A 27,049-nucleotide genomic window follows, 5' to 3' on the forward strand; every position below is an offset into this window, starting at 1 on the left:
GATATGCTATTATGGGGATTCGGACAAAGTGCATCATTTAATTTCATTTTTTTTAGATTATATTAATTAAAAATGAAGGGTCAATATATATATTCAAAATTATCTTAATTAGTAGTTTACATTCAACATTGATAATCAATTGAGTTTAAATTAAGCCTATACTTCTAATTAATGAAAACAATTATACTATTATTAAGAGCTTCATATTTTACCACAAATCTATTGACTAGAGCTCGTTAAATCTGTGACCTTCAAAAACCAGACCATAGGAATGTCTTTTTATTATATTATCATGTTTTGGCATTGGCCGTACGAATTTGATGGAGAATAATCGCTTTTTCAGGCTTCTATCTTAAATTTTCCTTTGGGCTTATTTAAAAAATAGCTACATATTGGATCTGGAAGTAGATTAAGCCCAAGACCGGAAGACCCTTACCTAAATAAAACACCCTATGTTGGACCAAAAAGTCAAAAACAAATTGGCTCACATAGTTGGCTTCCCCCTACAAATATTAAATATATAATTTTACTTGATTGATTGTTAAATGATAAGTTTACTCCTCTACTTAAGTAAGGATTTTGTTAGGTAGATAATAATTTTTGTAAATAATGAGTTCTAAAATTAGTCTAATAATGTAAAAATACACTACATTTTCAAATTATCCACCTAAATCTTAATATTAGGATAATCATTCGCACACTTAATAAATTGAACATCCGATATATCCATTGTTCACATTATTTAATATTTTTATTGTCTACCTGTACTTTTTCTCTTAAGTAAATATTGAAGGTTTGAATTCCATATTGTGCATGTAATAACTCATTGGCCAGCGACAGACTCTTAAATGGAGTTCAAATTTGCGATAGATTCGTCCTTGACTTTTCGGACTTAGGGATAGGTAGACTCAATCCTAACCTTATCCGCAACTTTATAACATCTTAATTCTAACTTTATTCGTCCTTAACTTGCAAGTATCTGACCCTACCCTCGGATCATAACAAATGCAATATTCAATAATATGATGAGATATTGGAGTTATAATTTAGTATTTAACTATTTATATGTCACTAAATTGATTTAATTTTTATATTCACCTAAATGTTAAATTTTTACTTAAAGGTCTTCGCTTTTTGGTTAAAAACTTTTATCAATCTGATATGTGTTTATCCCTATCACAATGAATGGAGTTAGCAACTCTATCCTAACAAAAAAAAGTATATATAATTTTTCACTTTTTTGAGGTGAGATAAATGTAACGCACACGAATTGTTAATCATGGTTCCCTCCTACTCATTTGAAGATGAATCAAACTAAAAAAAGGATTTGAATTTTTAGTGCAAAATTCATTGGTCACACAGAATATCCAAGTGTAAAGCACATGAGAAGAAAGAAAGAACAATTGGAAACTTGTACAAACTAAAAGCATAGGACAACATACTAATAATAAGTGCATATATCTATTATTGTACTCTATTGGAGAATAATAACAATATATATATAAAAAAAGCATATGATAAATAATGGAACACACTAAAGATAGTAACACTGGGTTGAAAGATTGGTACACAAATTCATCCTATTCTTAGTAGTATCTTGATGGAGTTGAATTCTTAATAATCAGATACTGGTAACAAAAACCAAAAAGACAATAGCATGATCAGGAATGAGATAACTTGCACCTTACTCAAAAGAAGAGAAAAGAGCCTCTAATTAACTGCATGAAAAACAGAACACTACAAGAGTTTGAAACATGTGATCAATTGTGAAGAGGGTTTGGTCCAGAAGGAACAACCCTGTGAGAAACTGCTTGAATATGCTTCAACTTGTTCTTCTTTGAGTTCTTCTTCAAAGAGGATAAAACTGCTGAATAACTCTCCACAAACATAGAAGAAGAATAATGTTTGGACCATGTTTCTGATCTCATTTCTCCATCACTGTATTCAACTTTCACCAAGTTATTAGCATGGTTGACTAAGCGAGAAGTAGCTGAACCTTGCATTAGTGTGAATAACAGAATGATGATGAGATGCAGAAAAAGGACTAATAGGGATTTTGAAGCTATCATAATTGTGATGATGATGAATGGATAGAAAATAACTGATGAAATATTAATGTGTCATTGAAAATAATTGTGGCATTTTTTCTTTAAAAGTCTAAGGAAGGTTGTTTAGTCTAGCAAGTAAGAGACTACGGTCTACAGCAATAAAAAAAACGATAATATTAGAGAGACAAAAAAATTAATTAGGATAAATTATTTAGATTTATTTTATTTAATATTTATTTATTATAGAATATATTAAATAAAAACCAAAAAAAATAAAATTTGATAATTTATTGTCAAATTTTTTTTTGTTATTAAATATTTTATAACCATGAATATGAAATATTGAAGCAAATTTAACATATAGTCATGTAGATATGCATATCTCTTCGTTATATTAATTATTTGGCGTGGTATTAGAAATTTCACTAATCTGATTTTAATATAATACAAAATTTTCTTCTTTAGGGTTCTGAAAGGCATTAATTATATTATATTATTATTATGATTGTTTCCTACTCGATCGATTAAGTATTAATTAACGTATATTATATAATAAAACAAAAAAAATTGGAAAAAAATATCTAATACCCTGATATAGTTAGATTATGGTTGGCATATTAATTCCATGACCAAATGTGGTATATGCTTAAATGTCAAAAATTGACTTTGCAGAAGTTGCCATTTAATTTGATGTATTGGGTGATAGAGTAGAATATAAAAGAATTTCTATCTTTTAAATTTTAAATTTTTACTTTAGAGAATAAAATATAATTTTTTTATTTTTTAATAATTTCTCTCATATTTTTTCTTTTAGTTTTACTTATAAAATAAATGGTGAAAGATCACATTTTTATCTTTTAAAATGAAATTCAAAATTTAGAGAATTTAAATTGGGTCCTCTAATTTAATCGTATAAATTTTTTAAATAATTTTATTTTGATATAGAAATCAAATGAATGTTCTTTTATTTTCTAGTTTTTATATTAAATTGTAAAAAAATAAAATATATTAATTTTTAATTTAAAATTTATTAAGGATTGTAATTGCAATAAAAATTGTAATTAAGTTAAATATTTTTATTTTATATTATTTTTTATACTACTAGTTACGATGCACGGACACGGACACGAACACGAACACGGGACACGACATGGGATACGTCGATTTGCGAATTTTAAAAACTTACATGACAAGAGATAAGTATACATATAAAATATAAAGTATTTTTTAGATAAATTGTAATGATACTTTGATATTTTATTGATATTAAAATATAAATTAAAAATTTTAATTATTTTTAATGTTTTATTTTAATTATATATATCAAGTATTTAAAATATTTTTTGTTTTAATAAATAATAATATATATTATATCTAACTTTATTTTAAGAATATATATTAAGAATAAGATTGGACATGCTGACACGTGATAGTATTTAGGTGTGTTTAAACGTGTCCGAAATTTTTTTATTATTTTTTATTAAGACACGATTGGACACAATAGACACGCGTGTCAGGCGAGTATCGCCGGTGAGTGTCGTGTCCGAAATGTGTCCGATATGCAATACTTTATAGACTACTAGTGTATATAAAACGAATCTTTAATGATAATTTAAGTAAGCTAATTAAATTTAAAATACAATTTCATTATTCTCTCTTTTTGATGCAGTACAATAATTACATTTCTAATATAAATTAATTGTTTTTTATTATATTTAAATACTGTCAGTTAACTAATATACATCAAACTATGAATACATTTTATCGAAAAGAAAGTAATATAAAAAATTATTAGAAAAAAAATCTTTAAACTGTGTCCTTGTTATATATGTAATTTACTTGAACAAATTAAACTCTATAAAATAGTATCGTCATCATCTTTTAATGTAGCTCTCATGAGTTGAAAAGTTGCATCCTTGAACATACTAAATTATATACATATATAATAATATTATGATGTTATAGTAATGGTTTCAAACCTTCAATTTTTCAATAATTTGAAGATGGCAAAAGCAATAATGAATGAGCAAGACAAGTTAACACCAACAAGCAAGTTTATAAGTTGTAGTCTTAAGTACAGGACAAATTTAGTGTCCACCTTTTCATAGGGGTAGCACATTTTCTCACTACTTTATGACTCAATAATTTTTTACACTGTTTATAAACAAATATATTGAAAGAGAAACTCTTGAAGCAGCAATTTTTAATATTGTTGATCAATATAAATATTAAATTATTTTTAATAAATAAAATTTATTAATTTATATATATAAATTTTTAAAAAAATATAAATATAAATTATATTAATTTATGTATATAAAATTTTAGTAAATATAAGTGCAAATTATATGATTATTGTGTATTAAACGTCTATAAATATGGGAGCAAATTATTGCTGAACATATAACATTGTTCGTATTGAAATGCATACCTTATGAATCAAGTGGGTAAGGGTTGCACAGCCTTTATAAAAGACTTATTATTATACTTTCTCATGCTTTAATTTAAAAATTTAGAAAGCAAACTTCATATGCAGTTTGATGGCTATAATCAATTTTTCTTTTTTTTTTCTACTCAGTAACTTATTAATTTCACTTCTTGTACTAGCAGACCAAAGATTTAAAGTCATTGAATTCATGATCTTTGCCATTTGTCAATTCATGCAAAGGGTGCGCTACTACATCAATTAAGATTCAGTTAACTAACTCCATTAAATTTTCTTGAATTATTTTCATGAATTAGTTAAGATGATTTACATTGTGGATGAATCAAATAACTAAAGGGAAGTAATTGAAAAATGAGAAACCACTGTGTGAAAAAAGGGGAAAAAGAAACCTTCATGGTTAAAACAGAATTGATTAATTTCTGTGTTGAAGTTAGATTGAAGATTTTGTAAATGTACTTAAAAATCTATTTATTTTTTTTTATCATACTGGTGCTCATTCATGTATCTCCTTGTTTTTATAATTTCAATTGCAGAACAAGAATCCAAGAAACTGAGGACAAATAAATCAATTGAACTTGAACAAAGTTGACGAGGATCATTGAAATTGAGGACAAGTAAATCAATTGAACCTGAACAAAGTTGATGAGGATCTTCTTCAGTATGAACTTGCTAGATACAGATGAAAATAAAAATAAAAATACTATTACTAATAAGAACATGACATAATTAAGTAATTAATCTAACATAAAGTATTCTCTTTCACTATATATATAAAACAAAATAGCACCCCTTTAATTATAATTCTTATGCCACCTAGAACTACCAGATCTAATCTCACTACAAATTTCATAATGGTGCTTAAATCTCAGTTGTGAAGTGGATTCGGTCCTCCAGGTGTAGTTGCATGTGTAACAGTGTGAAGTTTACTAACCTTTTTGTCTTTAACAACTTGTTGTGCTGAATCAAAATTAGGGAATGCAGTGAAAAACCTTGTTGTTGTTGTTCTTTGTTCCTTGCCACCCCAGGAAATGTGCCTCCAACTTGAGAGATTTAAGTGTATCATCACTAGTATAAAGAAAAGGAACATTATGATTAAGGATGAAGATTTATGATGATGAACTCTCATAATTTCAAAATGATAAGGAAACTAAAAGGAGAGAGAGTGAAGATGAATAATACACATTGATTTTAATAGCACAAAATGGAAAAGACATTACTTCAGTGTTTAGTTATATAACTCCTATAAATATATACTATAGTAGGTGGTTTTGCAGTTGTGTTATTTAATTTACTCAAATGATTTTGTTACTGCTTCCCTATATTTTCTTCTTTATGTGTTTTAATTGTTATACTGTATTTCTTCTTTTCTTTTTTTTTTCTTCATTAATATATATATATATATATATATATATATATATATATATATATATTTTGCAATCAATGAACATGTGATAAGAGTGTAGACACATGAGCCAAATTATATCTCAATCAGAGGTAGGCCTTAGGTTAATAATTGATGTTTTCATTGGCCACAGATGGCTAAAGGATTAGGAGTACTAATGTTACATGCACGTACTCTACAAACTCTTATTTAACAATTGAACTTATTAGTTAACTTTTTTGAATAGCTCAATTGTGCAGACATCCCTCATGCATGTCTGAAATCTCTGTAATTATCATTGTTTCTTACAAACTATTTTGTTTCCTAATTGTTTGACTCCAATAATTAATAACAATAAGAGCAAATTATTCATGACTTTAGTTTAAAAACTCATTATTATAACAACACAGAAGTTTTGAAATTTTGAGAGAACTACAATGTGAAGAGCTTTTATTTTTAGGAACAATTAATTATATGATCTATGAACACTTAAATTCAAGTGTCTCTTTGAATTCTGAAGTGATACTTATACATAGTATTCTGGAATAAAACACCGGTGATTACTTCCATAAAAATATTTTTATGTGAAAATAATAATTAAGATATTAACACTTATTATGTTAAATAATTTAGTCAAATATATCAAAATATTTAAAGTTTGTAAGCTATTTTATAAAAATTCAATATAAATATGAAAAATCAAATAATCATACCTTTATTATTATTTTGAAAGGTAAATATAATTGAAGTGTGTCTAACTAATTTGAATGTTTAGCAATGTCATTTATGTGTCTCAATGTACAAAATTATCTTTCATTCTTTCTTATGGTTCTAACAAGGAGATTGCTTAGAGATCATAAAATACAGTTGGAAGGGCCAAGAGAAATTTAAGGTGGGAAAAAAGGAAGAAGAAACAGTAGAAGGGTAACTTAACTCATTTGACTTTTCCAAAGATATGGAGTATTTTGTTATAATGGGCAAGTTTATTCATCAATCTCTTAGGGTAGCAATGGGTAATAAGAAGCTGAATGAACTGGCATCTTCTCATTCGTATTGGATTTTGATTTTGATTGAATAAAACAGCAGTTGTTGGTTCATAATTAACAAGGGAAATGGGACAACCCAATTAATTTGAGCTTTTAAATCTATGACCATAGAGTATGGGGTAGGTAAGTAGAGAGTGCAATGAATATGCAAGCAAAGCAGTACTAATTTTACACGTCACCTTTTATTTTTTATTTTTTCTGCATAATATGAATAGTGGTTCTAACTTTGTGCAACAGGTGAAATAGAAAGCATGTATATCATAAACAAGTTAGTATGAGTTTAAAATTTAAATTTGGGTACCCCAATTTTGTCCACAAATCCAATCCATATCCACGTTTATCTCATGCCAAATTAAGATCAAAATTGACAAATTATTTCAAGGGTCTACCATACCAAACTAAGTGGTTTGATATTTTTTCAATAAAAATTAGAGGACTATTTAATGTATGAGTGGAGATTTTCAGATATTTATGCTCCATCTTATGCATCAAACAGACTTACATCAGTATGAAATTCACATTATCTAATAGTAAGAAGATATATAATACACATATATACAAGAGTAATATGTATTGGATAGAAGACTTTGTTGTTGATGATTAGATGATGATGACAAAGAATACAATCCAAGGATTGGTTGAGTGGTTCTAGAAACTACAAAAATGGATGTGACAATGCAAGGCATGGCCTTTTCCATTTGTTAGGAGTGTAGTGTCCAACCACAACTTTGCTGTCTGCTCTCATAACAACATGCACAAAGCCAAGATCCCAGCAAGTTTCAAACCTGTCATACACCCCCACACACGCCCCACCACCCTGTAATTCAATCCTAAAATTTGATGTTGGATAAGATACATATATGCCTTTTAGATATGCAATTTTGAGCTTGAATTCACTTTTCACTGTCCATCTTTTGTATCATATCACTTTGACAGGAAAACTAAGTACTTTGAAGTTCTCAAATGTTGATTGGTATGCGTGTTATGAAAAAGAGACATGCAATGCAACTTTCAACATCTGTTTGGGAATGATAGCCAGCATGGAAAAGATGCTTGCACAAATCAGCTATGGCAAGTTTTCGTCACCCTTGAAGTTGTGGAATGGGGTGAGAGACAAGGGAACAGCTATCCATGTGTGACTGTAACCATCTTCCAACTCCGAATCGATGCTCACCCCTATCATCGTCACCGGTCCCTTCGCACCCGACCATCCCCTTCTGGAGTCCAAACTGTTGATGACACACTATCCACTAAAAAATGATAGAAATTTACATATAATTGTCTTTATGTAAAAATTGATAGTTAAGAACAGGTAAATAGTAATTCAATCAAACATGTTAAATCATCTAACAGAATCTCTATTCTAAGAAATTCTCTCAAACATAACCTTAGTTTTTTGTTGTGTTCAGGAATCAACCATGCATCTCAATCACATAAGCAATACTAACAGAATCCGTTGTACCAAAGTAATATAGAAAATTGACCAACATTTAAATAGAGGTCCAGTAATATAGAAAATTGACCCTTTAAGATTCATTATTCATCAAATGCAACATTTAAACAAAGTTCCATAGTAAAATCCAACCTAAACTAAAAGAAAACTTGTCCCAAATCATGTGGAACACATCCACAAAAGATCAACCTTTTTCATAAGCCTCTATGTAACCGACTCCATTATTTGTAAGTATTTGTTAGACATCAGCCATTACTCTTTATCTGCATCAACATGTGAATGGTTTTCCTCACTTTTAACAGCTACGTTTTCTGAGGAGCCACCTTCTTCAATAGTAGGTTTGGGAGCATCACCATCTTGGGGAGAGGATTCTGATGATTCACCTTTGAATTCTCCTTTGGTCACTGGAACTTCCTTTTTGATGGTTCCAACTTTAACATACTTGCTCATAAACTTGTATTCCCAGTCTTGCAACGCCTCAAGCTCAAATGGTCCAAGACCAGAAATATCACCAGTTAGGTCTTTCTCTTCGAAAGACATTTTTGCTAAGGCTCTGCTAGCATCCTTGCCGGCAAATAGAGCATATGGTCCACCAGGTCCATAAAACATCCTAACAGAAAATACACATACAGAAGCATTTATCAATTTTTTGTAGGACAGATTACTTTTGGATGATTTTTTATATGTCTAAAGCTCATAACTTCAAAATATCAGTCTCCAACAAGCTTAATTTCAAAATAAGTAACCTAACAAAACATAATTCCAGGTAAATCCATTATGCGGGTACAATAGATAGGACATCAATGCTGTAAAGAGAACCACTTCAATCAAACCATGGTTCATTCAGATTAAGGAAGCATACAATTCTATAGTTTCTCCAAATCAATTTGAAATTCATCAAAAAGATGTAGTTATAAAAATTGGAAAGAACACAATTACATATGGAAGTGTGTGAAGCATCTACATGCAAACAAGACACCCTTTTCAGCTAGAGAAAAAATCACTTCTGACTCCTCACTAAGGGACTGCTTGGTTGATTAGGTTAGGTTGCTTACAAGGTGTGGAAATGTTCAAATGAAGGCACCTCATGAACCTCACATTCATGAAGAGTTGAAAATAAAATTCAGTCACTTTCACCATAGGCCACAACTTTGGTTAAAAGTCATTTTCACTAAAGCGCTCAAGAATCTAGATTTTACCAACCCACTCTCCACCTAACTGAAACTAGACATAGCAAAAGTGGTCCAGATTACCAGAAGTTGGAAAATGTAGGTTTAGAATTTAAGAGTGTACTTGGATACCACATAGGTCTACATACATCCATAGTTTCAGTTAGCTTAACACACCAAATTTCAGAACTTTTATAGAAGCACATCCTCTTTTCATGATATCAACAACAAAATAACCACTAATCACATTCTAAAAAACAATAATAAGACCTCCATGCAAACAAAAACAAATCAGTTTCAAACCCAACAGAAATATAAATAAATAAATAAGAAACAAGCATGAAATAAAATCATCACCTGATTACAACACAAAAAGAAAAAAGGCACAAGAAGTATTAAAGTTAAACAAACAGAATGAAATTCCAGAAATATACAATACCCAATTTTCTATTTTTACCTTTTCATTAAAAAGCAAACAAAAAAAGTTCCTTGAAACTCACACTCGGTTCAAAATACAAAATATACCCAAAAAAAAATACTTTGACCATCAAAAACAAGACCCATATCCCCAATCACAAAAAGCAAAAAGAGTCATCATCAAAATCAAATTTTTCCAAATACCAAAAAAAAAAAAAAAATCAAATTTTTCCCCTTTCCCCCAAACTATATATACCTGCTCTGTGAAACATCATAGATCTCACCCTTGATGGCCATGAGAAGAGGCTTCTCAGGATCAGTGCCATCATAGGCCTTGAGCTCCTCCTCCGTGACCTCACCGAGCTGAACCGGCGGTTTCAGAGGCTGCATCTGCGGCTCGAAATCCCTGGTGGCTCCATGGGTGTTATTAGCGGAGGAACCAAAGAGGCCCGAAACGACGTAGTAAATGGCAAGGAAGAGTGCCAAAAGAGTGAAGAAGGTGGGTGGAGAGAGGCCAGTGTAAGCCACTATTGCTTCCTTCAAAGTCTCCCACAGTTGCAGAGCCATTTGTGTGTGACTGTGAGAGAGAGAGAGAGAGAGAAAAGAGAAGAGAGAGAGTGACACGTACAAAGAGACAAGTGAGATTTTTATAGGAACAGAACAGCATCAAACTCCGTAGCTTATTTGGTGCCTTAGATTTGTAAAAACTAAAAAGTAAAAACGTTATCTTTTTTATTTTTAACTAGTGGGTAAAAAAAAGTACAATATAAATGATTTTTTTTAAAAAAAAATTATTTCAAATTATTTATTCTAATTTTAAAAATATATTAGTAAATATTGTACTATGTGTAAAATAATTTATATATTTTTATACAAATTTATAGTATCATTTATAAATATACATACAATTTTCAGTTTTACCTTATATACATAATTAGTATTATATACATTTTCACACTTTTATGTAAACCGATGCAGGGTGTAGCAGATTACGAAACATAAAAAATCTGCAACAATCTAGTACGAATTATGAAGAAAAGCTGATTGACTAGAAATCGCTATAGAGTGGAACAATTTCTAAGAAAGAATAAACATGCATAAATTGTTAGAGGGTGTAGTTGTTTATGCGAAAATAGAGACTTATGGAATCTGTGGGAGGGAGCCACGGATTATTCATAGCTAAACTCCCTATATATAGCTGTGTCATTGTAAATTTTAAAAAGTTAAATTTAATAGTGTTTGTATGGTTTTCTGGAGTGTTTGAGAATGCTCTAGATGGTTTCAAAACGTTCTAAAATGTCCTAGAAAATCTCAGAATACCCTAGAAGGTTCTAGAAGACTCTGGAAGATCATGGAGTATTCTAGAAGAGTGTGGATATATATAGAAGTATGAATAGTAGTATGGAATAATCTATAAATGTTTAGAAAGTTGTGATATGATAGATATTTATAATGAAGGTTTTAGATGATTAATCTAGACCGTTGATTAGATTTAATCCCAACCATCCATTGAGGAGCTGGATAGCTATAAATAGGAGGTGAGAATTAGAGTTTGTGTGTGGGTCATGTGTGAGTCATTTGTAACAAACACTTGAGTAATAAAGTAGTCTTTTCACCAAAACTTCTTTTCTCTTGTGTTCTTAACTTTCTTGTTAAGTATTGAGGGTTAGGCTGACTTGGTCTTAACTCGAGAGGTTGAGTAAGTTCGAGCGCCGACATGGTAGCGTTGGAGTGTATTCAAGGCCGTGACAATTCGGTATCAGATCAAAGTTCGAGAGGGAGTACAAATAGTTTGTGGGTATGACTTCTAGCGCAACTATAGAGCATGTTGAGTCTCAAAAGGGAAGGGATATTATTCCTTCTTAATGGGGAAGCAAGAAGGTGCGCTCTTCAAGTGAGCTTAGAGGTAAGAACTCTAATTTCTTAGAAGAGAGAGTTTCTATGTTGGAGAATGTTCTATCCTCTATGGATGAGCGTTTTCAAAGGATAGAACATGAAAAGGAGACCCTCGAGGTTCATGTGTTAGGAGAACTAGATGCTTTAAAGAAAGCATGCTCCAAATCGAAGAGAAACTTGAGAATTCTTTGAAACTATTTGAGGAAGTTTGAGTTTGGTTCGAGGAAGCAAAATCTTTACCAACCTTTATAAGGGAGACGACAAAGATTGATCTTCCAAAGCCAAAGGAATTCAAGGGTGTGAGGGATGCTCGAGAGGTGAAAAACTTCCTATGGCAAATGGAGAGGTACTTTGAAGGCCAAGGGGTGGTCGAAGAAGCAATAAAGGTACGCACTGCACCTCTCTACCTTTCTGATAATGCTACTTTGTGGTGGAGGATAAAATGCGTAGATATGGAGAAGGGTACTTGCAACACAGCCACACGGAGAGATTTCAAAAGGGAATTGAAAATAAAATTCTTCCCTGAGAATGTGGTTTATGAAGTAAGAAAGAAGTTGAGGGAGTTGAAGCACAAGAGTATGATTAACGACTATGTAAAGGAGTTCACTACTCTCACGCTTCAAATCCTCAACTTAGCATCAGATGATGCATTGTTTTTTTTCATTGATGGACTCCAACCTTGGACAAAGCAACAACTACAAAGAAGGAATATTAATGATGTCGATGAGGCCATCGTGGTGGCCGAATCACTCATTGAATATCATAGGGGAGACTCTAAACCCAAGTTTTCCTCCAAATCTAGTTCTACTAAAGGTGGGGGAGGCAAGGAGAAGAGTTTCTCAACCAAGAAGCTAAGGAAGGAAAATACTATTCAAAGAAAGAGTACAAGAAAAAGAAGAAGATTTTCGTGCCCAAAGGAGGATGCTTCATGTGCAAGGGACCACACCAAATGAATGACTGTCCCAAGCTAGGGACTCTGGCATCTATCGCCGAGGAACGAGAGGCCCAAACTCAAGTAAATGAGTGTGTTGGATCTATTCAACTCATGAATACTGTAAATGGCAAAGAGGCAAGCACCGCAGACAAGAAAGGCTTGATATATGTAAATGCCTTTATCAATGAAAAATCCATCATGGCTATGATCGACACTGGTGCTACACACAACTTCATCACGCCTGATGAAGTAAAGAGGCTTAGGTTGAAGATCACCGAAAAGAATGGTTGGTTCAAACCCGTGAATACCAATGATAAACCTCTTAAAGGAGTAGCAAAAGGGATTGAGATGACTCTTGGTTCTTAGAAGGGTCTTGTGGATTTCTCAGTAACTTCCATGGACGATTTCAAAATAGTCATCGGGCTTGATTTGCAAAGGAAGGCAAATATAATACATATGCTATAGTATGACATAGTATGCGTCATGGAGAAAAGGTCTCCATGCATGGTCCCTACAGTCTCTAAAGTTGGAGGACCATCGATGTTCTCTATTATGCAGCTCAAGAAAGGGTTTAAGAAATGAGAGATTACATATTTGGCTCTATTACAAGAGGAGTCAATATCTGAAAGAGAATACGTTCGTCCTAAAATCAAGAAAGTCCTTGAAGAAATTAAAGATGTGATGCCTCCCGAGTTGCCAAAACAACCACTACCTAAGAGGAAGGTGAACCACAAGATTGAATTGGATTAAGGAGCAAAGCCGCTTGCCTCAACACCTTATAGGATGGCACCATCAAAACTTGAGGAGTTGAATAAGCAACTCAAGGATTTGCTAGATGCTGGATTCATCTGTCCATCGAAGGCACCTTATGGCGCACCAGCCTTATTCCAAAAGAAGCATGATGGTTTGTTGAGACTATGCATTGACTATCGAGCACTTAACAAGGTAACCCATCAAGAATAAATACTTTATTCCTGTGATAGCTGATTTGTTTGATCAACTTAGTAGAGTTAAGTGGTTCTCAAAATTGGATTGAGGTTAGGATATCACCAAGTGAGAATTGCTGATGGTGATGAGCCTAAGACCACATGTGTCACGAGGTATGGATTGTATGAGTGGTTGGTGATATCACGATAAATTTTAGAAAGTTAAATTTAACCGTTTTTGTATAGTTTTCTGGAGTGTTTGAGAATGCTCTAAATGGTTCCGGAACATTCTAGAATGTCCTAGAAGGTCCCGAAATACCCTAAAAGGTTTTAGAAGACTTTAGAAGGTCATGGAGTATTCTAGAAGAGTGTGGATATATATAGAAATATGAATAGTAGTATGGAATAATCTAGAAATGTTTAGAAAGTTGTGGTATGATAGATATTTGTAATGAAGGTTTTAGATGATTAATCTAGACCGTAGATTAGATTTAATCCCAACCATCTATTGAAGAGGTGGATGACTATAAATAGGAGGTGAGAGTTAGAGTTTGTGTGTGGGTCATGTGTGAGGCATTTATAACGGTCATGTGTGAGTCATTTGTAACGAACACTTGAGTAATAAAATGTTATTTCCACCAAAACTTCATTTCTCTTGTGTTCTTAGCTTTCTTGCTAGTATTTAGGGTTAGACTGACTTGGTCTTAACTCGAGAGGTTGAGTAAATTCGAGTGTCGGCATGATAGCATTGAAGTGTGTCCAAGATCGTGACAAGTGATAGGCAAATGTGAAATAGTTGAGTGCCATTCTTCATAATGGAGGATGGAGAGAGTTTTCTATTTTTACGGCCGTTACATATTTAACTTAATCTTGAATAAGCTCCAAATTAAATAATTAACCTATTTTATTTTGTCAAGTATTATATTTTCTTATATCTTAATATAAAAAATAAAAATATTAAAAAATTAATTTAATTTCTATATCAAAATAAAACTATTTAAAACGTTTATACGGATTTTTTTTATAAAAATAAAATCATTTATAATAGAAATTTTTTATATTTTACCACTTTATTTTTATTATTAAATTTATATTTAACATTGTGTGTGGTATGAAATTTCAATTTTAATTATATTTTTTTCACATTTGGTTTTGTTTTTATATAGTTTGCTATTTTTTTATAGTACAAAGTTCTAGACCCCAATAAAATATACATAACACATATTTTACATTTGTTTTTTATTTTTACCTACCATATCATACACAATAAAATACTAAATATTAGTTATACAATAATTTTTTTACATATCATATTCTACACAATAAAATATTTTTATTTTATATTAATTTTTTTACACTACCCATCTATGTGAAACGAATTTTTAATCATTGTTTAAATAAGATAATTAAGTTTAAAATACAATTTTATTGTTCTCTTTTGGATACAGTATAATAATTACACTTTAAATATAAATTAATTATATTTTATTATGTCTAAGATATAATAAAATACAATTAATTTATATTGAAATATAATTATTGTACTGTATCAAAGAAAGAAAAATAAAATTATATTTTAAACTTAATTATCTTATTTAAACGATGATTAAAGATTCATTTCACATAAATTAGTAGTGTAAAAAGATTAATATAAAGTAAAAATATTTTGTTGTGTAAGATATGATAGGTGAAAAAATTTATTCAGATAATGAATTATAGAAAATTATAATTGAATAATTTTGGTTGTATTTTAATTTATTTAGGTAAATTACTCTTTAAATTATGTTACGATCATATTTGCAAAGTGTTTGGGATATAGATTAATTATAATTATTACTATTAAATTATGTTAAATTGTAAAATAATTTTATTTTTCATAAAATTTTATAAATAAATATGAATAATTATTTTAAAACTTAAAACTATTAAGTGTATTGTATTGTTTATAAAAAGATGTATCAAAATCAATATTATTTAGGTTCTTTTCAAATGATAATAATTATAGTTGAAAAGTAAATTTTTTGTGCTGAACAATTATTTTAAAAATTTTGTTAATTATAGCTAGTGAATTAAATTATAAACGTAATTTGTCTCAAAACGGCGTCGTTCTTTGGTCCCTTTGTTCGAAACTACTTCCAATCTAACGAGTTTGAAATCGAAACCTCTCGTTCTCTCTCCAAAAAGTTTCGCATTTTTCCCTCCTTTTGAAGAAGCAACACTGTCTCTGCCTCTCAATCAGAGCAACGTCTCATACTCTCATTCTCCGTTCTAAAAATGGGTGTCAAGAATTTGTGGGACATCCTCGAATCATGCAAGAAAACGGTTCCGCTTCACCATCTCCAGTTAAGCGCACTTTCACTGTCAAAATCTGTTTTTTATGCAGAATTGTGTACCCTTTTTGCTGAATTGAAGTTGGTGTATGTTGGATTTTTCATTTTGAGCTACAGGAACAAGAGGGTGTGCGTGGACCTATCGTGCTGGATGGTGCAGCTTCAGAATGTGAGCAAGTCACACGCTTGCATGAAGGAGAAGGTTTACCTCAGAGGCCTCTTTCACCGCCTCAGAGCTCTCATTGCTCTCAATTGCAACGTTGTTTTCGTCGCAGGTGTGCCACTGAGAATTTTTCTTCTCAAGTTTTCAGATTTGGGTGAACTAAAAACACAGTCTTTAGAGAAAAGGGGTGTTTTCTATTTTTTTTTTTTTTTTTTTTTTATGTAACTATATGATTGTAGCTTTCAAATGCAAATTTGAGTCTTTTTTTTTTGGCCTCCATTTTTTACTGGTGAGGTTTGGGTATAGTGAATGCAGGGAGGGTAGTTGAATTGTGATAGATATGAACAAAGTGAGTGATTTTTATTTATGGTTAGAGGTGATACACTTTAGGCATACATGTATCTATTTCTTCCACTGTGGTGGTTGTCCACTGTGATTGGATTGACCATTGGAGCTGGAAGTATAGTTATTGAAGTTGCAGGGGTAATTTAAGAATGATGAGACGAGTATGGATCTGAATTTGATTTTAGTTTGGGAATTTCACTGTTCAAACATCTAAAGGTTAGTTTCATTGGTATAGAATTACTGATGGTTTTTATTAGTTATCCTATCCACCATATGCATAACAACCAATGGTCCCAAACTTAAGGATAAACCCTTGATTCAGGAAGCAATGGGGTGAATGCTTTTTCCTGGCTCTTGTTTTTTCAGTAATTGGATGTAACGATGTATGCTATTGACTTATGGCATCTTTTATAGTGGTGATAGTTAGGGTTTATCTTCCTACATTAATTATGATGTTTTTATTATCGTGTATTCTGCCTATATGCATCCCTGTTGAATTTGCTTGCTTTTACATTAGCCTCTTGTAACCCTTGATAATGAGTAATCTTCAATGTCTGGCAGACGGGTCAATTCCTGCCATCAAATTATCAACTTATAGGCGTCGCTTGAACATGGGGAAAGAGGTTAGTTGCCCTCTCATATTTGTTTCCTTTTTCCATTTTTAAATATAGCACACTTTATAAATATTTACTTGTATATGTTATATTTCTCCCATTCCCTTTCTTGCCTCTTTTAAACTCACTAACTAACTAACTAACATTAATAATAACAGGTGGAACATAATGAAACTAACTCACAGCAAGTGACATCATTAAGAAGAAACATGGGGTCTGAGTTTTCTATAATGATAAAGGAGGCTAAAGCCTTGGGGATGGCTCTTGGCATTTCTTGTTTGAATGGGTATAATGTAATCTGTTTTCCTCTAAATAATGCTGTCATAATTTGTCTACATGAAAGTACATTTAACTTTGTATTTAATAGACCATGAAAATCTCTCAGTTAATTTTTGTAAATTTAAGATGATATTAGTTCTAGAGTAAATGAATACATCTAGTATCTACTTTAGTTCTTTTTAGTGGTTGATTGAAAAGGTTGCACCAAATGATTTAAAAGTGTGTTATTTTGAACTAATGTTGAATTGCTGTTTTTTTCAAAAATCAGGATTGAAGAAGCTGAAGCTCAGTGTGCTTTGTTGAACTTTGAGTCATTATGTGTGGGTACCATGTATACTTATTTGGCCACAAACACTGTTGTTTTACTCATTATTATTTGATTTTCGTGTGATGCTTATGCCTTATGCTATTTTTGTTGACTAAAGTATTGTTACTCTTGCCATCCATTTTAATTTTGGTAGGATGGATGTTTCAGTTCAGATTCAGATATATTTCTTTTTGGTGCAAGGACGGTGTATAGGGATATCTGTCTCGGTGAGCAGAACACCATTTTTTTTTATCATATGTTGATTTTTTTGGGCATTGATTACTCATTATATCCATACATACAACTTATAAGAAACTTTTTATTATTGGTTAGGTGACGGTGGACATATTGTTTGTTATGAGATGGCAGACATTGAAACAAAACTTGGATTTGGAAGAGATTCACTGGTAACCTTCTGATTGAGTTTCAAGTAGTAGTACTTAAGAATCATCACACTTGTTTTCTTTTATTTTTACATTTTATAACTGATTGATTATGTGTCATTGGGCACTGTGTTTGTATATTGCTAATTCAAACAGTTCTGTTGCTAATTCGAATTGTTCATTCTTCAGATTGCTCTCTCTTTACTTCTTGGCTGTGACTATTACCAAGGGGTTCATGGTTTGGGTCCGGTAAGTCGGTCCAGAATAACACCATGTTGCTTAGCAGAGCTGGGGATTACATGTTATACAGATGCTTATATTTTTGCCTGATTTTCTCCTTTTCTGTAGGAATCAGCTTGCCAGATTGTAAAATCAATTGGGGACAAATTTGTTCTTAAAAAAATTGCTTCTGAAGGGCTTGAATGGGCCAAAAAAAGAAAAGGTTATCTTCTATGCTACATTTTAGTTCCATTAGTTTTATACAACTTTTACTCATGTCAGGAACATTTTTCAAGATACTTATCAGTGAGAATTTTTTGTCTTCTATTTTTATCTATGTAGGAGGTGTAAATAATTTACAGAAAGACGAGAAGGTTTTGCAAGTAATTAATGCTTATATGAAACCAAAATGTCACTCAGCAGATTCAGATGTCGTGCATAGGTAGGCTTATTTCGTTCATTCGTTACAAGTAAACCATAGTTGTTGAGTGACATCAGTAATTTCAACTATTTTTAGGGCTTTGGCTCAGTACCAGTTTCAACGTATTAAACTCCATCAGATATGTACTGAATTGTTTGAGTGGCCTTCAGAGAAAACAGGTTCTTAATCTTCATAATTAGTCAAGATCTTATATTCTTATGCTTTAGTTGGGTTGCTATGTGACAATAATGATATTGGTTCAGAACTATAGAGTTTATATTCAATGTTATTCTAATATTAAGAAATGTTACAAGTTTGCAATAATAGATGGTTAGTTATGCTGATTGAAGTTTCATTTCATGAAATAGATGGTTACATCCTTCCGAGCATCGCTGAGAGAGATTTACGAAGATTTGCTAATTTGCGGATAACTTCATCTGAACTTGGATTGAACCCTCCTTTACATGAGGTTCTGCTAATCCCCTTGTATTGTTTTTACTTAGAATGTTATATTATTGGATGCACAATTGAAATAGAATGTGAAGATGTCTCTCTTGTATTACAGATCCCTGTGAAGTGTCCTGTTTCCGAAATAGTCAAGAACAGAAGAGTTCAAGGGAGGGAATGCTATGAAGTTTCTTGGGAAAAAATGGATGGACTTGAAACTTCAATAGTACCTGCAGATCTTATAGAAAGGTAGTAATGTAACTGATGAACCTGTTTAATTCCTTCCTTTAATCACACTTAAAGTAGTATTTGTTATGTTATTCATGATGTGCAGTGCATGTCCTGAGAAGATTTTGGAGTTTGAGGAGAAAAAAGCTCAAAAGAAGAAACAAAACATTCAGAAAAGAAGATCAAAGAAGAATGAAACTGCATCATCTGTGGCTGAACTTGATGAAAAGCTTCAGAATTTGTTGCTGGATATTAATCTGGGAGACAAAGGCAACCACAATGGTGAGAGTTTCGGATTTTCAACTGCAATGGCTGCAACTGATCTCAGCACCTCAGAGTTTTCATATCAATCTCATGGTAACATCGAACATACCAGGAACATATCTACCAATGATGCTGTTTCTAGTTCCATTACCATTTCAAGTATGCATAAAGTTGAGGTCATAGATCTTCTGAGCCCTTCACCAGCACCTAAGAAATCTCATGAACAACGATCAAGTAAACAAAATGTTGAAGTGATTAATTTGAGTGACATAGAAAATGACATGTCACCTGAACACAAGGAGAAAGCAAAAGACTTGAGATTGTTCTTAGCAAGTATTAGAAATGAAATGCACTGAATGGCAATGTTTGTTTCTAATTGTAAACTAATATGTAAAAAACAGATGTATTATTGTTACTCATCTTCGATGTTAAATATGTTGATGAAAGAATTCTAACGCTTATTTGATTATATTAAGCTCGAATTATTGTTGCTGGTGTTATCATTATTATTTAGATTTGGCTACTACATTGAGGTAGTGTTTGGAAGAGAGACAATGATTGGGAGAATGAGATTGAGGATTAGAGATTAAGAGACACAGATTGAAATAAGTTTTAATATTGTGTTTTTATGTAAAATAGGAGACAAAGACTAAAATAAGAATGACGTTCTAATTTAATTTGCACAAAGAATAAAATTAGAATTAATTAATTAAAATAGGGTATTTAAGGTATAAAATATTATTAAAATTTCGGTCTCTATTTTCAAAATTTTCAGTCTCTTGTCTTCACTTTTTAAAGTTACTGAAATATTGAAATTTTAGGGGTGGCAAAGTGAGCCGGTCTGTCTCAATTCGTTTTGCCCTGTCTAGGTCCGTACTATAAATGGAGTGGGCCTCCCGCCAATTAAAGTGGGTTTAAAATGCTAGCCTGTCCTACTTTATGGCAGATTGGCGGGCTGACGAGCTAGCTCGCTTGATCTTTTTTTTTTAAGAATAAAATTTATTAAAATTAATCAAAAAATAATAATTAAAAAATTAAATACAAATAAAAAATAGTTAAATTATAATATATTTTTTTTACTATTTTTTTTTATTTTTAACTTCAATAAAATTGTTCAAAATAATATTTATCAATAGAATCATCTTTGTTTTAAAAAATAAGTCATATAATTTAAGCATATATACGAAATTGTAAAATTAAATAAATAAAGTTAATAATCAAAAAAAGAATAAAAATAAAAAATAAAAAAAAGTGTTTGAAAATTATATAATTATTAATTTTGTAGTAGTAATCACTCTTTTATTTAATAAAAAAAAAAAACAAAAATTCTTGGCCTGATGGATTAGCCCACCCCGTCCCGCCAAAACCCACAAATTTGACAGTGCGAGTTTGACGGATTTTTTTAATTTGACAGGTTCCAAAATTTAGTCCAATCTATATTTTTAATAGATTCGACGGGCCAACCCGACGGAATCGACCGGTTTTACCACCCCTATTCATAATATTGGTCGATTATGTTAATCTTGTTATTTATTATCATGGATAAGTTTTTTGAACGAATATTCATTATAAATATAAGAAAAATCATATATATAAAATGTTCATATTGATCAATTCTATATTGAAACTATTGTACGGCATAAAATAATATAGACATAGTAAAGTAATTAAAATACAAGATGTATAAAAGTCTTGGTCAATCTCTTGATAAGGACCACGTGTTAACAATAATGCCAAAAGAACCTCATCCATTTATAGTGTCATTCGGTCATTCTTTTCAAGTAGAATTTCATTCTTTGCCAGTGATACGTTAAGATCCTAAGCTTTTACTTTTTTTTTTTAGTATTTTTTTATTTTAAATCTATGAACTTAATTTTGATTCACTTTTAATCAAATATTATTAATAAAAATAACTATTTTTTTATATTTAACATATAAAAAAATATTTTTAAAAATAAATACAATTTAAAATATTGTATAAAAATTATGAATACATCAGAATTAAACTTTAATATACTACTTTTATAAGTTAAACATATAACTTGTAGGTAATTTTTTAAAATAATACTATTTAATTTCAGCCAACCTTATTTTAAGTTTAGCAATGCAAATGCACACGTAAGTAGTACAGGGAATCCAAAATTACGTATAAACTCTTAGCTTATATACTGTTTTCTTAATTATTGTCCAAAATTGTATAGCCTATTATTATTTATTATGATTGAGATAGTCAAAGAAGCAAAGCATGCTCAAGAAATGAATAACTTATAACAATTATTGTACCAGAAGATAAATTATTGAATTGAACAGAAGAGAATCTCTCTTTGGTATAATTAAGTTAATGACACAATAATACAATAACCTATAAGTTTAAAATAGAGAGGCGATGAAATTATTATTAGATATAAAATTTAGGTTAAATTATTGTATTCATTTTTGTAAATTTATAAAATTTATAATTATATTTTTATATTTTTTATTTGAATATATATACTGTTTTAGTTTAATTTTATAATTAAATTTTTATCAATATAAAAAATATTAAAGTAGTTAATAGAATTTTTTTTATAAATTAAAAATATCTATAATTAAAAATTTAATTAAATTTTTTATTATATATTTTTTAGAAAAAATATTTTATTAATTGTAATCATTTTTACATAAAAAAAACCTAATTATAAAATTTAAAAATATAATTAAAAGAAAATATATAAAAATATAATTATAAATTTTATGAAAATATAAGAATTAATAATAGAGTAATTAAACCTAAAATTTATTACATACTTCTATCTAATAATTTAAGTTTTTATGGGAGATAATTTTATATCATAATATGAATTGACCTGTATAATCGTTGCTAATAAATAACTTGGATACATACTAACCATGCAGGAATTATAGTTTTTAACAATGTTCAATTGGCTAGCTGGTTTTTCATGTATAGTATAGTATATTACAAGGATGTCACAATCAATATAATGTGTCAAATCATTAATAATTCGATGCGTAAGTTTCTCCAATTATGATGAGTTGAAAGTTGAGCTAAACCAAGTCCACATTATCATTGTCATGAGGACACATGTTGCTAGAACCAAAAGACCGTCTATATATATTCATTCATTATTGATTTATAAAATTTTAAGAATAAATATTTTACTTTCTTTGATTTTTTTTATTTTTTTTACTAAAAATAGGAGACTCGAACTCGCAACCTCTTAATTGAGTATGGAGAAATTATATTATTTAAAAATATTAATTAATGTATATCTCGTGTATATAAAATAAAATGATAATTTTGTTAAATTTAAATTGGATTAAAATAAGTTGTTATTTTGTCCGTCGGCTCTTAATTAATTAAAACTAAGTATGATTTACTAAACTAATAAAAATATAATTAAGTGTGGTCGAGCAAAAGATCGGACTTCGTTTACGAGTGTATAAAATATTATTATTATTATTATTATTATTATTATTATTATAAAAAGTATATTTTAATTTTTGATATTTATATTAAATTTTAATTTTATGTTTAACTTTTAAAATCTCTTATGTATTTTTATTTTAAGTATTTTATTTCGTCATATTTTAATTTTTTAACTAAAATAAATTAATTTTTTTCTAAAATATGTTTTGTTTTTTGTTTAAAGTAGCAGCAAAAATCATAATTGTAACTAGTGTAATTTGAAAATGAAAATAATAGAAGAATAAGAAAAAGAAACGGATAACGGTAATATTTTTAAAAAGAAAAACTTTTAATTTTAATCAAATAAGACAAAAATAAAAAAATAAAATATTTTAAATGTTAAAGACGAAATAAACTTAACCGAAACATTAGATATTATTAATAATATTATCTCAAATCATAGTCCAGCTTAATTAATGAATTGAGTTAGCTAAAATTAGAATGAAAATTATAGTCAAAACCTTGGAGAAAGGCCGCCGTCTAGATACGTGAATGTAATAATTGAAGAGGAATGTTACGGGTCAGTAATTTTTGTGATTATTAGTCATTAATTAATTATTAATGATGATTTGATGGTGTGAGATTAGTGTGAAATTTCATCCAATGACTCATTTTTCTCTATTGATTACATGCTGGCCAAAATTTAATAAAATTACTAGCCCCTAAATTTTTCCATAATTGAATTCTTCCATAAGAATATCTACATTGTTTTAAATTAATATAATTAAATTATAACTAACAATTTTACTTGATCTAATAATTAGTTTACTCATTTATTAAAATAATTTTAAAATTTAAATATTGTTTTATGTATATAATAATTTATTAATAAATAATAATTGATAACTCTTTATTAAGTAAAAAAATATAATAAAAAATTATAATATAATTAAATTATATTTTATTTTCATTCAATGTTGTTTGTGGTTTCTCTATTTATGTAAATAGTAATAATCGTCATAGTAGTAGTATTGTAAAATATTCTTTTATTATTGTTAATTAGTACAAAGATTGTGTAAGGAAAAATAAAACCACACAAAATTTGTGGTAATTATTGAAGACTCCCAAACGACCTATATCCAAATATTACACGCTTATAAGTTATAAGCCATCACAGTAAGATCCTAGCTAATACACAAGAAAACAATGCAATTAGATCTAAAAATTCAATTAATTTATTAAGCATGCTCTACCATGAATTGATCTTTTAAGAAGGACTTCATAACTTTCTGTGTCGCATGCTCCATGTTCTGATATTTATATGGACAAATCTAAGATCTCTTATGAACAAAAGATTTACATCACAAACTTTTTCAACGCAGAAAGCACGTTTGGATTCCACATTTAATATTACCTCAATTCACTTTGTCACACAATTAACATGGTTTGGTCTGAGTTGTCAGTTTATTTGTCCGCTTAAACAAATGTTGGAATTTAAATCTTATCTTGTGTATGTATGCGACAAATTAGTTTTTAACTTCTCAGTACTGTGCCTAAAAAAAGTCACTTTTTTAGAGTGTTTTTTAGAATATAATAAAATTGTGATACCAAATATATTTGTGAAAATAATATTATGATATTTATTATAAGTGTGAAGTAATTTTTTTGAGTTAAATTTTTATTCTGAGTTCATAAAACTACTTCTTTTAGGTTAATTTTTTTATAATAATTAAATATATGTGTAATACGTTATTATTGAAAAATTAGGTATTTTTTATATAATATTTTTTTAATTAATATTATTTAAATTGGATGGTCCAATTTATTTGAAAAAAAATAAACTATTCCATTTATATTTTTAATTTTTTTTATTTTTAAAAATAAAAATCAGACGATCCAATTTTAGTATTAAAAATTTTTTAATTTTAAAAACATAAATCGAACCATCCAATTTATCATTGTTTATTTAAAAAATTAAAAATACAAAGAAATTGAAGACACCAATTTGTATAAAAACACTCTTCTCTTATACTATTTTATGATACACATCTCTCTATCACAAAAAAAAAATAATATGCGACTTCTTCTAACTCTCAAAACTTTTAAGATTCTATGACAAGATTGATTTAATTTTAATAACATAATAAAATAAAAATGGTTGGAATACAATACAAGTTTCTAGAAAATTTATCACATGAACTTTCCTATTTATTACATATTTTCTTTGGCATTCTAATTTAATGCTTGTATTATACCTTTGAAATTTTGATGGACAATTTAATATTAACACACCAAATCATAGATAGGTTAAAGAATACTAACTATAAATTAAAATAAGTCTGTCTCAAAATTTTATCATCACTAGCTATTTTCAACCATAATAATATATATAGTCCATTATGAAATGAACATCTCTTGGTACCGAGTACGTGGCCAGATTTAAAACCAATTAACTTGATGTCTAATTTTTTTAATCAATTTTCAATGCATGTACAACAATTCTAATTTTTTTAATAAATTTTTAATGCATGTACAACAATAATCTGGCAAAGAGATTACTAGTATGTTAATTTATTTAACTAAAACCCAATTATTAAAATTTCTTCATTATTTTATGTTTTAAAGAATCGCATTTTCAATTATCAGCAATATTTAAGATTTCTTGTTGATCTCATTTAACTATTTTATTATTAATTATTGATTAAATCTTCTCAAATTTGTAATAATGTACCTTGCACGAGTTTTGGAACTTACTGAGTAATCTTTTTTGTTTGTCCCATCTCTCTCATATTCCTGTGTCCGTTGACCAAATTGAGATCACATTAGAGTCAATGATGGGATAAATGTTCCTGTTTTGAATTTGGCATATGCTTCATTAATTATATATTAAACGGAACCTACCAAAATTTTTATATATTTTAAAATATTTGAATAAAATATGACCTTGCTTCTCAGCTTATGTATTTTTCTCTATTTGAATAAAATGTGCCAACTAATTTATTAACTAAAATCTTTTCTCATGTTTCGTGAGCTTTAAAAAGACCATCTAAATATTTGATGAAGTGAAAGTAATTTGTTAATATCAACTGAAGTAATTAATATAATATTAAAGGATTAGACTTTTCATCCCCATTAAGGATTAGACTAAAATAATCTACCAAATAAATTACATTAGTTAAAGTGATTTGTATTTTAATTTTATCCATCTCTTAATTAAGTATTCTGAAACTAATTAATCATGTTTATTTAATGAGAATAATAATAAAAAAAAGGTGAAACAAAAACCTAAAGAATTTATAATATTAGTCTTTTTGGGTTCTCTTTTATATATGTGTTTGTATGTGTATTGAATAATAGTAAAATTATTTATTGATTAATACCAACACTGAATGGTATAATATTGGATATACATGTTAGATATTATAATATTTTAGAGTAGTTTTATTGTAATTTATTTTTAATTAAGAAATGAAACATAAAATTTTATTTTAAAAACTAAAATAGTAAAAAAAAAAATCCATGTTTTATATTAATTAGATTATATATGAATTTAATTAGTATTTATTAATTATAACTTCATAAAAATAAAAAATATTATAATAAAATATATTAAATAATTTTTCCTTTGAATTATTCATTTATATAAAAAATAAAGGGTATATTAAGAAGAGCATACAAAAATAAATGAGAGAGATGTGGCAATAGTACTCGTTTTGGGTGTTCCTTTAATTTATTATTGTTATTAATAAGATTTTTCTAATAAGTAAAATTCCAAAACCTAATACACGCTTTTTCCTTCATAATTTTGGATGGAGAAAGCCATAGAGGTGGTTATGTATTTAGGAGACTATTTTAATAAAGACATTAAAAATATATTTTTTTAAAGATGTTATATGTATCATATTATTATTAGACATTTTTATTAAA

At 29.0% G+C, this 27,049-nt stretch overlaps 2 protein-coding genes across 2 annotated transcripts; one reads left to right on the forward strand and one right to left on the reverse strand.

Annotated features, from left to right (window-relative positions):
• Nucleotides 1-8,393: 8,393 nt before the first annotated feature.
• On the reverse strand, nt 8,394-10,592 carry LOC130982273 (membrane steroid-binding protein 1-like). The gene is made up of 2 exons (XM_057906212.1): nt 10,217-10,592; nt 8,394-8,984 (listed from the first exon to the last, which is right to left on the reverse strand). Exons 1-2 carry the CDS (start codon nt 10,525-10,527, stop codon nt 8,627-8,629), a joined length of 669 nt encoding a protein of 222 aa, XP_057762195.1. The 5' UTR covers nt 10,528-10,592; the 3' UTR covers nt 8,394-8,626.
• A 5,309-nt stretch (nt 10,593-15,901) lies between these two features.
• LOC130982808 (single-strand DNA endonuclease 1) lies at nt 15,902-20,157 on the forward strand. The gene is made up of 14 exons (XM_057906907.1): nt 15,902-16,058; nt 16,164-16,321; nt 17,116-17,177; nt 17,327-17,454; nt 17,716-17,767; nt 17,909-17,981; nt 18,088-18,161; nt 18,327-18,386; nt 18,486-18,579; nt 18,699-18,798; nt 18,874-18,956; nt 19,146-19,246; nt 19,343-19,473; nt 19,559-20,157. Exons 1-14 carry the CDS (start codon nt 15,991-15,993, stop codon nt 20,070-20,072), a joined length of 1,698 nt encoding a protein of 565 aa, XP_057762890.1. The 5' UTR covers nt 15,902-15,990; the 3' UTR covers nt 20,073-20,157.
• Nucleotides 20,158-27,049: the final 6,892 nt, after the last annotated feature.

This window comes from Arachis stenosperma, chromosome 5, assembly GCF_014773155.1.
Source record: "Arachis stenosperma cultivar V10309 chromosome 5, arast.V10309.gnm1.PFL2, whole genome shotgun sequence".
In the NCBI taxonomy this organism is placed as follows: Eukaryota; Viridiplantae; Streptophyta; class Magnoliopsida; order Fabales; family Fabaceae; genus Arachis; species Arachis stenosperma.

What these genes read in the sequence shown, in the direction of transcription:
- LOC130982273 (XM_057906212.1), bottom strand. Translation starts at nt 10,527, where the DNA reads ATGGCTCTGCAACTGTGGGAGACTTTGAAGGAAGCAATAGTGGCTTAC. An exon ending in TATGATGTTTCACAGAGCAG is followed by an intron (nt 8,985 to 10,216) that starts GTATATATAGTT and finishes ATTTTCTGTTAG; the next exon opens with GATGTTTTATGGACCTGGTG.
- LOC130982808 (XM_057906907.1), top strand. Translation starts at nt 15,991, where the DNA reads ATGGGTGTCAAGAATTTGTGGGACATCCTCGAATCATGCAAGAAAACG. An exon ending in GCTTGAACATGGGGAAAGAG is followed by an intron (nt 17,178 to 17,326) that starts GTTAGTTGCCCT and finishes TAATAATAACAG; the next exon opens with GTGGAACATAATGAAACTAA. An exon ending in GATTCAGATGTCGTGCATAG is followed by an intron (nt 18,799 to 18,873) that starts GTAGGCTTATTT and finishes AACTATTTTTAG; the next exon opens with GGCTTTGGCTCAGTACCAGT.